This window comes from Daphnia pulicaria, chromosome 8 (assembly GCF_021234035.1).
Source record: "Daphnia pulicaria isolate SC F1-1A chromosome 8, SC_F0-13Bv2, whole genome shotgun sequence".
NCBI lineage: Eukaryota > Metazoa > Arthropoda > Branchiopoda > Diplostraca > Daphniidae > Daphnia > Daphnia pulicaria.
The window spans coordinates 15,685,487-15,698,866 of NC_060920.1; the positions used below are offsets into that span (position 1 = coordinate 15,685,487).

Genomic DNA, 13,380 nt, shown 5'->3' on the forward strand with positions numbered 1-13,380 from the left:
TACAAATCGAGTTCGAGAAAAGAGAGATGCTGGGAAAAGGGGAAGCACGGCTGTAACCGCAAGGAGGGGTAGGAAAAATATCGGTCAGCGGTAGCGAGTTGTCTCGCGTCTTCAGTAAACGGGTTCAACGGATCTCGAGGAGCGTGACGCTCCTCCCGTACACGCGCCCACCACGGAAAGCTCTTAGTCACAAATAAACCCATTCTATATACCTCCACAACCATTTGTTTTGTGTTCCATCTATCAACGGATTTGCTGCTAGATTGAGCTCAGTGTTCCATTTTTTTTTTCAACCTTTATCTCCCAGTTTTATTTGATGATTATCCATATCATTGCTCTTTTCTTTCATTTTATTTAACGGGTTTAAGGGAGAGCACACAGGTAGAACTTCCGGACAAATATTAAGGGAAATATAGGAGATCATAAAAGTTTGACTTTCCAAAAACATTTCATGCAGAGGGAATGTAAAGTACAGTTGTGCGTGTGTTAATGACCAAACCCACACCACAAAAAGAGCTAGGCGACTTTCGTTAACCAAGATGGACATGGACTAAATTTACCGATAAGTAGTAGTAGTAGATCAGTAGATCAACAACGCCAAGGTTTTCGGGTCGAGGGCTTATGTTTGTTCTTCCCGTGTAATGATCCTGTCAATAAAGAAAACAGAGAAAAGCATTTAGCCTTTACGCTTCAGACGATGTACTATGTAGTGAAGTAGAAAGCGTGTAGAAAGTCGATTTACCATTTGATGGAGCAGCGCTGAAAGAGGAAAAAGAACCGCTGGATGAAGGGCTGCGTTTGCGATCCGCTGTAGAAGAAGCCATACTGGACGGAGAGGTGCGCGGAAGGGCTGTGGAGGCTGAGCTTGGCCGGCTGCTGTTTTGGCTTTCTTGTCGGGTCAACTTGCGCTCAAGACTTTTGACTGTGGCTGAAGAGAGAGAGCGACTTCTCGGTCTCATTCGGATCGGCATTCCAGTAACGATCATTTGCCCAGCTTTTTTCTCACGATCACGGGCTATTACAAGCATCCTTTCGTTCACATCCCATTCGAAAAACATGTCGTGCAAAGCGTGGATTGCTCCATTTAGCTGCTGAAGTAGTCGCCTATGCAATTCGACGTCGCTTGGCAAGATCGTCATGCTACCCTGGTTTAACTCCTTGAGACATGTTGTTGTATCGCGGATGGTTTGGATGATGGATTGCACCCGATCTGTGGTCATGAGGCGGCGAGTTAAATAGCCGCGGACTAGGGCAGAGAGACGTCCAGATTCAAAAAGACTTCTAGCTTGAGCGGAACGATCAAAGCTTCGTTTCAAACTACGGCAGACTGGACTCTTGCTTTTGGGGGCTGCTGGTTGCTGTACTGTTTGTGCTTGCATCTGCATCACTAATTGCTCTTCTTGTTCTCTAAATAGCTGCACCAGTCTCTCTTGTTCTTTGGCCTGTTTCTCAAGTAATTCGTTCATGAGCTTCTGTTGTTGCATTATAAAGTCTTCAAGGAAATTTCCAGTTTTGTGCACATCTTCGGTTTTGGGTGAATTTCCGTTGTTATCGCAAGTTACAGACATGTGCTCAACTTTAGATTTGTTTAGCTTTTCAGAAGTGTTAATCATTTGTTTTTCATTAAAGTTTCCGTTAACGACATCTTCAGTATCTCTAGGACGTAAATTCAAGTTCATTAGATTGTGGGTTGAATTTTCCTCGCTGATATTTGAACTTTTATCCGAAATGGTTGCAGAATATTTCACTGATGGAACATGGATTAAATTCTTGTTTTGTTTAATGACTTCAACATTGTTGGAATCATTTCCCTGCAATTCGTCAGAATCAGAAAGGTTCAGTTTAGGCACATTCAAAACAGCGTGTTTCTCTTCTTCAGCCGCTTTGTTTTGCATCATTTTTAAAAGTACAGGGCTAGGCGCTTCCAGTGTGTAAGATAAGCGCCGCATTCTTTGAGATTTAATAGGGGTTGAACAGTCTAAGCTCGTAGAAATATCAGTGTCGGAGATGGTCAATGCCCGTGGTGTTGAAGTTCCAGATTCTGTTGAGCTAGAATCTGAATCTGAGTTTTGCATGTAAGGTCCTAGATCAGTGCTTACAGCTGATGACTCTGAAATGCTAACATCTTTGCAGTCTTGTTTCATGGACAAAAACTTCTTGTGGAGATTCTCAATTGAAACATCATCAAGTAGTGGAGTGGATGGTAATGAATATGATGTTACTGGCAGCGGTTTAATTGTTGGCTGAGAAAGAGAACTGTTGATCTTCACTGGTGTTTGCAATAAAGGTTCACTGATGAGACGATACTTTGAGGGTGTCACTTTTGAAACATTCAGCTCATCAAGCGTCACACATTTATCAAGAATTATTTGGACTTGCTCTAAAAGTTGAGCCCGTCGTTTTTCTTTCAATCGGGACTCAATTGCGACAGCTTCATCTCTAATTTTCCGCATTGCTCGTCGTTTATCATCATTCATCTGGACAGAGATAGTTGCAATGGTTAGGTATACAAAGAAAAAATCATGTCACAGAAATCAAAACTTACAAGAGGTGGAAGAATAGGTTTCCCTTCCACTCGAATGCATGAGACGTAGTTTGTATTTGTGTTTGACATTTTGAACAACCAGATTTCATTTCCTACATGTCACGCTTGACAAAAATGGTAACCAACGTTTCCACAGCTTCCAGCTCCCACACAAACTTTGAACATCTGTCAAAAGTCGATCGGTGCGTTCACAAATGACCTACGCATGGAAAGAAAATTTATCGATGAAACGGATGAATACGATTTGAATTGAAGATCAATACTATTTAAAATTTTTATTAATATAATTTTAAAATCTAAGAAGACAAAATTATATATATATTAAGTTATTAAAAATAAATAAGAAACTTCGTGTATTTAGTTTTAACGGTTGTCGCTTGGGGTTGTATTTCGAGCCCGTATTCCACTTTTCCGTCTGCTGCATTCGAGCAAATTCGAGTTTCATATTTAACACGCGCACTTGAGCAAGTTAGCAATTAGCATCCTTTAACATTAGCATTTAACGATGTCTGAATCCGGAAACAAACGCAAAGCCAAAGACAAGGCATATTATATCAAATCTGCAAAGCAGGCTAGGAAATCCTCCAATGAATTAGGGCCTGGACAGAAAGGTTTCCTATGTACTTCAAACAGAGAAAAAGAAAGTGTCAGAGAAGCCTACAATGTAAACAACAAATAATTTGTTTTATTGTTCATAACTAACTTATCCTTTAAGATTTTGAATGAGTATGCTGATATCATTTATGGTAGTGAAAAACCAAAGGAGGAGCCTGAATTGTCAGAGGTTAAAAAAGAAGAAATTGAAGATGAGTTGTCTAAAGAAATGGAGGAATTAAAAAAGAAGCAAGCTGCACCTGTTTCTGAAAGAAGATTCCAGTGTGTTATGACTAACATTAAAGGATGCATTTTTATTCGCTCAACAGTAAGAATTTTTAGTTCTTTTTATGTAAGTTCAAGCTTAACAGTTCTTTTCTAGGTTGGAAATCCTTCAGCAGTTGTAGATGCAATAATCAATGATATTGAAAAGAAAAAGCAGCAAACTACAAAATTTCTGTTACGTATGCTTCCAATTCAACTGACTTGCAAGGTATTTTACCCAATATTGATGTATGCACTACATTTAATAATAATTTATGATCATCTTTGAAATGATAGTCTGTGAAGGAAGATATCTTGAAAGCAGCTGAGACTCTCATTGACCAAATGGCTGATTACAAAACATTTTCTCTCCTCATCAAGTAAACATCATTCATGTTTTGACTGTGAAAATTAATCATGAGTAATTCTAATAATTTTTATCCAGGATAAGAAATCACAATATCAAACGAGATGCCCTAATAGAACCAATCGCGGAAATGGTTTCGAAGAAGTTTCCTGAAATTAAAGTTGATCTCGACAACCCAGAAATAAGTATGGTCGTTGAGGTGCTAAGAGCAACATGCTGTTTGGGTGTAGTTACAAATTATTCAGGACGAGCCAAGTACAATCTTGTTGAAATTGCTCAGAAGGCCAAATAAAAATCTTTGACTGCAATTTAATTTTTCTTTTCATTGTAAATTATGATTTAAGTTTTCATACAGATGAGATGCTTTGGCATTTTCAATTTGTTTGTTGTTGCAAATTTTGCCAGGCTCAACATGTACTGTATTATTAGGACTACAATTGTATACTGCTCTCAGTAGAGGATTAGGATTTTTTTCTTGTTTGGAGATCATTTCCTGAGTTAAAAGAAAAATAATTAAAATTGTTTCTACACATAAAAGATAACATTTCATTACTCTCAGAAGAGGAGGAAACTGGATAAATTCAGGCAATGGTTTTTTCAGTTTTTCTACATCTTCTGCTTTCATTGTCCGGCTGAGGTAAAACTCTTCTTCATCTTTCGGAATCAGTTTGAAGTCATTCTTATAGGCAGTTTTGGACAAATCAAATTCTCCAAAAGACTTTCCTCTGAATACCTTTTCTACAAGTACTCTTCCAAATAAATTTTCCTGGGTAAAAAATTATAAAAAATCAAACGAGATTATCACTTGAAGAGACAAGAAGAGTAGTACCTCATCCATGAGTGGCTCAGCGCGTATAATCTTAACGTACGAAACTTCAGGGTATCTCTCGAATGCACTACGTACAAGAATACGGCCTTCTCCAAAGTTTTTTAAATTTCCTGCAATTTCCCATAATCTTTTTCCCAAAAAGAAATTCCGTTTTCCAATATAAATGTAAGGCATTTTCTTTGGAGATCCTTAGCCTCTTTTACGGACTGACCACAGAGTCACAGACTGACGGCGTGAGGCAACTGTCGTCTGCAACAACACAAGGTTTGACTAAAGAGTAAAAAGCGATTGCGCTATCCGGAACATACCCGATTGCGATTGGCCGATTCTATTGAACTAAACGCAAATTATATGCTCTTGATATAAAGGACGTATGTCGTAAGGATCTTAACCCTTATAAGTTATAACCCCGTTGCGTTGATCAGTTGGTCTAACGATCCGAAGTTAACTTCTGAGAGTCGTACGATTAGCCCCTGTGGATCGCTAACCGTTACCGTTCACTTGGTAATGCGTTCTTCTCAGTATGTTAGTATGTATATCGAGTGGTAGGTAGAACAGGAACAGCTACGTCTTATTATATATAATCCCCGTAGGAGGACAGAATTTTAAATCGGTATTTCGTGTATTTACCTAAGATAATTTGTACAGTACATAGGCGATCGAGATATGAAACTCATATAAAGCTATTTTAAAAAAGGAAACTTTGACATAAAATTTATCTCTATGTATGAGTGAAGTTGGAAGTAATTTCTTCAAATTGAAAATTATGCAGGAAATTAGGCGTTCAAAACAAATTATTGATGACATGAATTACACCATTTGCAGCAGCAATATCAGCTTCAATTACGTCGGCGTTTGAAATTTTGACTCCAGCTAAGAAGTGGGAAAATATCTTAGTTAATTTGAAAATTGCACAAGGAACGTCCTTGGAACCAACAATATCCAAAACCATGATAAATAATAAATTTTAGTCAATAACTTACTTTCTTTCACAGTTACCGCAACATCTCCACCGCGTGCAAGATGGAGCTGGCCGCTCGAAAGTCCTCGGCCATATAGCGTGGCAGGAACGACGTGACTAAGCAGAACCTTCTGCAATTCTTTCGGCTTATTAAGTAATGAGTCCAACACACCAGCGGGAAGGGCTTTGAAAGCATCATCGGTTGGTGCGAATAACGTGAAAGGGCCAGCTACATTCGCGAAATAATCCATTAAAAACCACAGACATGAAATCTTGCAAGGAAAAATGTTACTCGTACCAGTGTCGAGATGATTTTTCAATCCAGCAACGACGAGCGCAGAAATCAATGTCGTGAATTTCCCTTTGCTTTCCAGCACTTTGACGATACTTTTATCATTGTCTGGCACGAGGACCTTGTCGATTACGTAAATGATGCCATTTGAAGCTTCCAAAACTTTCAAACCTAGCGCTCCGTTGATAGTTACCACCTTTCGTTTTGAGATCAAAGCATCAAATTATATTAAAGTATTTATGGCAAAGCAACCAGATCAGAGTCGCCCAATTCCTTTCATGGGATTCAATGCACTTGTTACCATTTTTTTTTTAACGTAATAATAAAATAATAAATATGTTGAAAAGTTGACTAACCTTTCCTTTTTTGTACACGTTGAAGCGAAGACTTTCACCGGCCAATGATTTGATGACAAGTTCGTTTTCTATGGAAGCGGGTGCTAAAGCGGACGTCACGACGTGATAAGTCAAAACGCTTCTCAAAAGGTTGACGTCTTGCAACAGGGTGTTTAGAGTGGATAAATCGATAGCACCGAAAGCGTCATTTGTTGGAGCGAAGAGAGTGAATGGTCCTAAGAAGAGATAAGTGAGTGTGTGCAATCATGACGCAATGATTTCTTTCGCTAAATATTTAATTTTAGGCTAGAAGAAGAAGACTTACCTGGTCCGGAAAGTGCACTGGCTAGGCCAGCTTTCGCAACTAAACTGGCCAAGGTGGTCAAACCGTTCTCTTTCAGTATTATGGGAATGTCACGGACTGTCTAAAAACAGAATGCTATTGAATTAATAATCCGGGTACAAACCCGCATTATTACATTTATTAGGTATTACAAGACTCACCGGCGTTGGCTGTTGATTGGCAATGGCAATCGTCTTTTCTGTCGGTTTATTGGCAATAGTTTTTTCTGTTGGATTACTGACAACTATTTTTTCTGTTGGTTTATTAGCAACAGCTTTGTTTGGTTGATTGGCAACCACTTTATTTGGTTGATTGGTTACCGCTTTTACTAATTCATTGGAAACGGCTTTTACTGGTTGATCAAATGGACGAAGGATCACGGAGTCGATTACGTGAATGACTCCATTGGAAGCGAAAAGGTCGGGTTCAATGACTTGAGCGTTATCAATGGTCACCCGATCTGTTATGGATAACAATTAATTGGAATTATAGGCTTACACGTTAATGTGAAAGTTAAAAAAAGGTGATAGATATTAAGCTTACTGAAACCCACGACAGCTTTAACATTAGCACCAGAAACGACAGTGATGGCACCAGAAGGAAGTCCCCGACTGAAGACCGTTCCGGCGACAAGGTGAGTTAGTAACACTTTCTTTAATTCTTCTGGGTTTTTGATCAGAGAATCAAGAGCTCCAGCTGGGAGGGATCTGAAAGCGGCGTCAGTTGGAGCGAATAGTGTGAACGGGCCGGCTATTGTGGACGAACAATACAATACGTGCATTCGTTACGTAATCACATTTGAAAGTTTGTAGAACGGAAGGATGAGAATAAAGGTTGCTACGTATACCCGCCCATCTTGCCTTCTCCTTCTAAACTTGTTTACAATGTAAAACTTCAACAAAAGGTAAATAGAAACCTCCCCGGCTAGAAACTTTCAATTTTGGCCAGAATATTACAAATCCGCTTATCGCAATAACATTTAATCCTATACTGACCGTTTTGGATTGTCGGAGTTAATCCAGTAATTGCCAAAGCAGTTAGAAGTGTCGAGAAATTCCCTTTCCTTTCTAAAACCTGCATGATGTTACTTTCCGGTTCTGGTATTAGAACTTTATTGATGACATGGATAATCCCATTGCCCGCTTCCAAAGTTTTTATCTTTAGCGCTCCATTAACTGTCACCGTCTGATTCAAACATAAAGAATATTACAAATGATCTTTTCTTTGATGATATCCCAATCAGTAAAAATTGTGATTAATCTAATCTATACTGACCTCTGGTTGGACGGATTTGTAAACGTTGATGCGAAGATTTTCACCCGAAGCGGAATGAACAATCACCTCATTATTAAAGGCTGAAGACGGTATGAACGAAGCCACAATGTGATATGCGAGAACTTTTTGGTGGAGATTAACATCTTTCAAAATTGAATTGAGAGTCGTCGGGTCCACACCGTTAAAGGCGTTATTAGTCGGAGCAAAGATTGTGAATGGTCCTATGTAAATTCCACGGTATTCAATTTTCTTAAATGTTGTATATTGTTGAAAGAATTAAACACTTACCCGGTCCAGAGAGAGCCTCTGCTAAACCAGCTTTAACTAGCGAATCCACTAATGATGTTAGACCGTTATTTGTCAAAACAGTTGGGATGCTTCCCTGAAAATTAAACGAAATATTTATCAAGGATCGACTATACTCGCAGTGAAAAATAGATTTACCAGTGAGAACTGCTGCCGTTTACTTCTGGCGTGAGTGATCTGGTGATCACCAGAAAACGCCGAAGAAAAAGCAATCAAGAGAGTGATTGAAGCAGCTCTGAGGTACTTCATCTGGACGAGTGGTTCACACGGCTAGTCGATGCGTCTTTCTGATCAGAAAACGTGGAAATTTCGGGCTTTATATGAGCTCCGGAATAGCCGCAAGCGTGTCACCGTACACGTCTATAGTGAAAGCTACGGTTTTCTTCACCAAAGATGGAAGCGATTATCCTCGTCCACTCGTATTCGTTCTTCCCTACATATTCTGTCTGTTGCCTAGCTAACTAGAGAATCTAGAAATATGTATTTGCATTCTTTCTTTTGTTACGGCGCATCATGCGAGAACCGAAATCACGCACGGCGGAACTACGAGGAATTCTAGCGTACACGCATTGCAATACATTTTTCTTGTGAAGAGATTGTGAAATTAATTTCAAGTGCCGTAAAATAATTTTCAAGGTTTGTTGCGAACTGTCAATTACCTACACCGTCACAGTTTGTTTTTATTGGAAATACTTTCGCTCGTCGATTGCGTTAAACTGTCAAGCATCGGTGGATTCCGATGGAATGGCAATACCGTTTGGTCGCGTTGTTGAGACAAAAGTAACGTGATGGCGGAACTTACTGGCACGAAAAACAGAAAAGCGGAAAATCTAGTTGGGAGCAGTTGTGGGTTGCCGGCTAGTTGATTTCAGTAAAGAACAATGAGTTGAATAGAGAGAGTGAGTGATGAGATTGAGAGTTCTAGAGGCAGAGAAGAGTCAATGGCCGTAAACTTTTGCAGACGGCACGGCAGACACTTCATCCGTCAAGAAAGAAAATAATTCCTTGAAAAGGGATGGCCTATTTAGTCGGTTCGCGCTTGATTCCCCTTCACGTCCGCGGGCATTATAAACATATAACTCTGTCGTGAATCTCTTACTCTAAATGTATGTGGCAAGACTGGTATAAGGCTGCTAGCAATGAAGCTGATACCTTCTTGTCGCTACCCACTACTATCCACAGCTCTACAAGGCGGTTGAGATGGCTCTCCTTCCCACTTTCTCTCTTTGAACTCTGATAACGAAGGTTGTGCAGCTTTCTCTGTGGCTGTTATTAATAGTGAAACACAATGACAATGAAATTAAAACCTATTTTCCCACGCAAATTTGAGCATTAAAATCTTATTGTAAAACCAACGTAAAATTGCAATTACGCATCGAAATTAAAGGCTGATTTTCAATCTTTTTTTTTTAGAGGGACTTCATATTGAGATCTCATCCTGTAATCATGCAGAAATATCTCCGTTGGAATTCCTCACGCAAACGATTCCCTATCGCTCTTCCATCTCTTGAGCTTACTATCACATTACAGTGGTACGATTGAGACAAGAGCAGCAAAGAAACGAAAGATGAAAGCTATTTTTTCTGTTCTGAACAGTTCTGAAGCAATGATGTGAAATTAAACCTTTGTTTTTCACTTGTTGTATCAGCTGCTATGATAATTGTTGGTTTCATTATAGTAAACGCGAGAGTAAACGTAAAGACGGGACACTAAACAAAAAGGTTTCACTATGTAATCGCATGTAACCGCGTGTAATTAAATCGAAGGTATTCACCTTTTAAAAACCAAATATGAAATTGCTGAAAGAGTATGCATGTATTTGAAATTGTGAAAATGGTAGACATTTCTTCACATTACGATTGATTCAGTAAAAGTAAGGAATTCAAATCAAATTATTAATGACGTGAATTACACCATTTGCAGCAACAACATCTGCTTCAATTACGTCGCTGTTTGAAATTTTGACTCCATCTAAGTAGTGTAAAAAAATCTAAGTTAATTTTTAAATCGTATTTAAATTTAAACAGAATATTAAGTCTTTAAACATTATATCTAAAAAAAAAATTAAGAATTTAGGAAAAAGCCTAGCTTACTTTCGTTCACAGTTACCGCAACAACTCCGCCGCGTGCAAGATTGAGCTGGCCACTTAAAAGTCCTCGGCTGTATAGCGTGTTGGGAACGACGTGATCAAGCAGAACCTTCTTCAATTCTTCCGGCTTATTAATTAATGAGTCCAACGCACCGGAGGGAAGGGCTTTAAAAGCATCATCGGTTGGTGCGAATAACGTGAAAGGGCCAGCTACATTCGCGAAATAATCCATTAAAAACCACAGACATGAAATCTTTTAAGGAAAAATGTTACTCGTACCAGTGTCGAGATGATTTTTCAATCCAGCAACACCGAGCGCAGTTATCAATGTCGTGAATTTCCCTTTGCTTTCCAGCACTTTGACGATACTTTTATCATTGTCTGGCACGAGGACCTTGTCGATTACGTAAATGATGCCATTTGAAGCTTCCAAAACATTAAGACTTAACGCCCCGTTGATAGTTACCACCTATAATTCGTTTTGAGATCAAATCATACGAAACAAATAATAAAGGAAAATTAACTCAGAGATAAAAGCCGCCCAATTCCCTTCATGGGCTTCGCCGCACTAGTTAAAATTTTTATTTAAACGTATAATAATAAAATAATAAATGTGTTGAAAAGTTGACTAACCTTTCCTTTTTTGTACAGGTTTAAGCGAAGACTTTCACCGGCCAATGATTTGATGACAAGTTCGTTTTCTATGGAAGCGGGGGCTAAAGTGGATGTAACGACGTGATAAGTCAAAACACCTTTCAAAAGGTTGACGTCTTGCAACAGGGTATTAAGAGTAGCTGAATCGATAGCAGCAAAAGCGTCATTTGTTGGAGCGAAGAGAGTGAATGGTCCTGAGAAGAGATAAGTTATTGTATATGCAAACGCGACAGACATATTAAAATTGGGAAATTATTAAATTTTTGGCTAGAAAAAGAAGCTTAACCTGGTCCGGAAAGTGCATCGGCTAGACCTGCTTTGGCAACTAAACTGGCTAAGGTTGTCAAACCGCTCTCCTTATTCAAAATCATGGAAATATCACGGACTTCCTAAAAACAAAATTTTCTTGATGAATTAACCAAGTTCAAACCTTGACTGGTAAGTATTTTAAGACCCACTGGCGTTGGAGGTTGAAGGATCACGGAGTCTATTACGTGAATGACTCCATTCCAAGCGAAAAGGTCGGGTTCAATGACTTGAGCATTATCAATGGTCACCCGATCTATTAAGTTTATAAAAATATGGAGTAATTGATTACGTAATTGTAAGATTTAAAGAAAGGAGATAAATATTGGACTTACTTAAACCCAAGACAGCTTTAACATTAGCACCAGAAACGACTGGGATTGAACCAGAAGAAAGTCCCCGACTAAAGACCGTTCCGGCAACCAGATGAGTTAGCAAAATTTTCTTTAATTCTTCTGGGTTTTTGATCAGAGAATCAAGAGCTCCAGCTGGTAGGGAGCTAAAAGCGGCGTCAGTTGGAGCGAACAGTGTGAACGGGCCGTCTGTTGTGGACGGACAATACAATTGATGCATTAGTTTCACAATCAGATTTAAAATTTTTTAGAAGGGAAAAATGAAAAAATAAGTAATTATCTCTATACCCAATCATCTTGCCTAGCTTCTCCTTCTAAACTTGCTTAAAAATATGTAAAACTTTAACAAAAAAGGAATATGGGCCACAATATTGCAAATCCATTTTATTACATGAACGCTAATCCATATACTGACCGCTTTTAGCTGTTGGAGTTAATCCAGCAATGTTCAAAGCAGTTAGAAGTGTCGAAAATTTGTCTTTCTTCTCCAAAACCTGTATGATATTACTTTCCGGTTCTGGTACTAAAACTTTATCGATAACATGGATAATTCCATTGCTGGCTTCGAAAGTTTTGATCTTTAGCGCTCCATTAACCGTGATCGCCTGAATTAAATATTTACAATGCTATCTTTAATTTTGTTGGTTTTCAAATTTTCAATCAATAAATTTTACGATGGATGTTTAGTTGTTTACCTCTGGTTGGACGGATTTGTAAACGTTGATGCGAAGATTTTCACCGGATACGGAACGAGCAATTGCCTCATTAGTCAAGCCTGAAGATGGTATCAACGAGGCTACAACGTGATATGTAAGAACTTTCTGAAGGAGATTAACATCTTTCAAAATTGTATTGAGAGTCGTTGGGTCCACACTGCTAAAAGCTTCATTAGTCGGAGCAAACACTGTGAATGGTCCTATAAAAAAATGTCACGGTATTCAATTTTCTTATATGTTATACTGTTGAAAGATCGAAACACTTACCCGGCCCAGAAAGAGTCTCTGCTAAACCAGCTTTTACTACCGAATCGACCAATGTTGTTAAACCAATATTTGTCAGGACAGTTGGGATTGTCCCCTGAAAAAATTAAAGAGAACAAAATAGCTATTAGGATTCAGCCTATAAGAAAAAGAGTTCTGCACAATGGCGATTATAAATTTTAAGTTCGAAGTAAAATTGATTTACCGGTGTATTTTGCTGTGTTCTCCTGGTGTGAGTGCTCTGATGATGATGAGGCCTACCGGGAAACGCCGAAGACAAAGCAATCAAGAGAGTGATTAAAGTAGCTGTGAGGTACATTATTTGGAAGAGTGGTTCACGTGTCTAGTTGAAGCGTCTTCCTGACCAGAAACGTGGAAATTTCGGGTTTTATATGAGCACTGGAATAGCCGCAAGCAGGAACCCTGAGCACGCTAGTGGTGAAAGCTACGGTTTTCCTCACCAAAGATGGAAGTGACTATTAGGCTCAGCGGGCAAAGTCGCATACGATCTCGTAAGATTTAATTTGATTCTCATATGACTATGAAATTCTTGCATTTTCTGACATGATCACCGCAAATTATATCGTATCAGATTATTTAAAGAAAAATTCCTCATACAAATCACATAAATCGCTATCTCGTATGATAAAACGACTGTGAATGATCTCATTTCTTTATCTTCCTAATCATACTTTTTAATGAGGAAATCAATAGGATCTCACATGAGATACATTTTTACTTTGACCTATCGGACAATCGTTGTAAAATATTATAATTAATGTTATATAATTTTATGTATTACATAAGTCATATTATGTAAGTCGCATTATATAAGAGCATGAGTTATCACTGCGATATCACACGAAATAACATTAAGTCATTTACT

General features: G+C 38.6%; 5 protein-coding genes across 5 annotated transcripts; 1 reads left to right on the forward strand and 4 right to left on the reverse strand.

The window, feature by feature from the left end:
• Window positions 1–332: 332 nt before the first annotated feature.
• Window positions 333–2,751, reverse strand: LOC124312682 (centriolar coiled-coil protein of 110 kDa-like). Its single transcript, XM_046777174.1, has 3 exons — window positions 2,546–2,751; window positions 743–2,477; window positions 333–647 (listed from the first exon to the last, which is right to left on the reverse strand). The coding sequence occupies exons 1-3, from the start codon at window positions 2,612–2,614 to the stop codon at window positions 589–591; spliced, it is 1,863 nt and encodes a 620-aa protein (XP_046633130.1). The 5' UTR covers window positions 2,615–2,751; the 3' UTR covers window positions 333–588.
• A 204-nt stretch (window positions 2,752–2,955) lies between these two features.
• Window positions 2,956–4,078, forward strand: LOC124312683 (THUMP domain-containing protein 1-like). The gene is made up of 5 exons (XM_046777175.1): window positions 2,956–3,209; window positions 3,261–3,467; window positions 3,522–3,632; window positions 3,701–3,783; window positions 3,849–4,078. The coding sequence occupies exons 1-5, from the start codon at window positions 3,051–3,053 to the stop codon at window positions 4,060–4,062; spliced, it is 774 nt and encodes a 257-aa protein (XP_046633131.1). The 5' UTR covers window positions 2,956–3,050; the 3' UTR covers window positions 4,063–4,078.
• Window positions 3,971–4,866, reverse strand: LOC124312685 (28S ribosomal protein S34, mitochondrial-like). The gene is made up of 3 exons (XM_046777176.1): window positions 4,600–4,866; window positions 4,324–4,536; window positions 3,971–4,263 (listed from the first exon to the last, which is right to left on the reverse strand). Exons 1-3 carry the CDS (start codon window positions 4,771–4,773, stop codon window positions 4,093–4,095), a joined length of 558 nt encoding a protein of 185 aa, XP_046633132.1. The 5' UTR covers window positions 4,774–4,866; the 3' UTR covers window positions 3,971–4,092.
• Window positions 4,867–5,202: 336 nt separating this feature from the next.
• On the reverse strand, window positions 5,203–8,410 carry LOC124352574 (transforming growth factor-beta-induced protein ig-h3-like). The gene is made up of 11 exons (XM_046802109.1): window positions 8,250–8,410; window positions 8,094–8,187; window positions 7,806–8,026; window positions 7,526–7,715; window positions 7,074–7,280; window positions 6,692–6,990; window positions 6,513–6,612; window positions 6,209–6,423; window positions 5,859–6,048; window positions 5,583–5,789; window positions 5,203–5,472 (listed from the first exon to the last, which is right to left on the reverse strand). The coding sequence occupies exons 1-11, from the start codon at window positions 8,358–8,360 to the stop codon at window positions 5,384–5,386; spliced, it is 1,923 nt and encodes a 640-aa protein (XP_046658065.1). The 5' UTR covers window positions 8,361–8,410; the 3' UTR covers window positions 5,203–5,383.
• Window positions 8,411–9,833: 1,423 nt separating this feature from the next.
• LOC124352575 (transforming growth factor-beta-induced protein ig-h3-like) lies at window positions 9,834–12,843 on the reverse strand. The gene is made up of 11 exons (XM_046802110.1): window positions 12,700–12,843; window positions 12,498–12,591; window positions 12,210–12,430; window positions 11,930–12,119; window positions 11,497–11,703; window positions 11,314–11,417; window positions 11,142–11,244; window positions 10,835–11,049; window positions 10,481–10,670; window positions 10,205–10,411; window positions 9,834–10,082 (listed from the first exon to the last, which is right to left on the reverse strand). Exons 1-11 carry the CDS (start codon window positions 12,811–12,813, stop codon window positions 9,994–9,996), a joined length of 1,734 nt encoding a protein of 577 aa, XP_046658066.1. The 5' UTR covers window positions 12,814–12,843; the 3' UTR covers window positions 9,834–9,993.
• Between the last annotated feature and the right edge of the window lie 537 nt (window positions 12,844–13,380).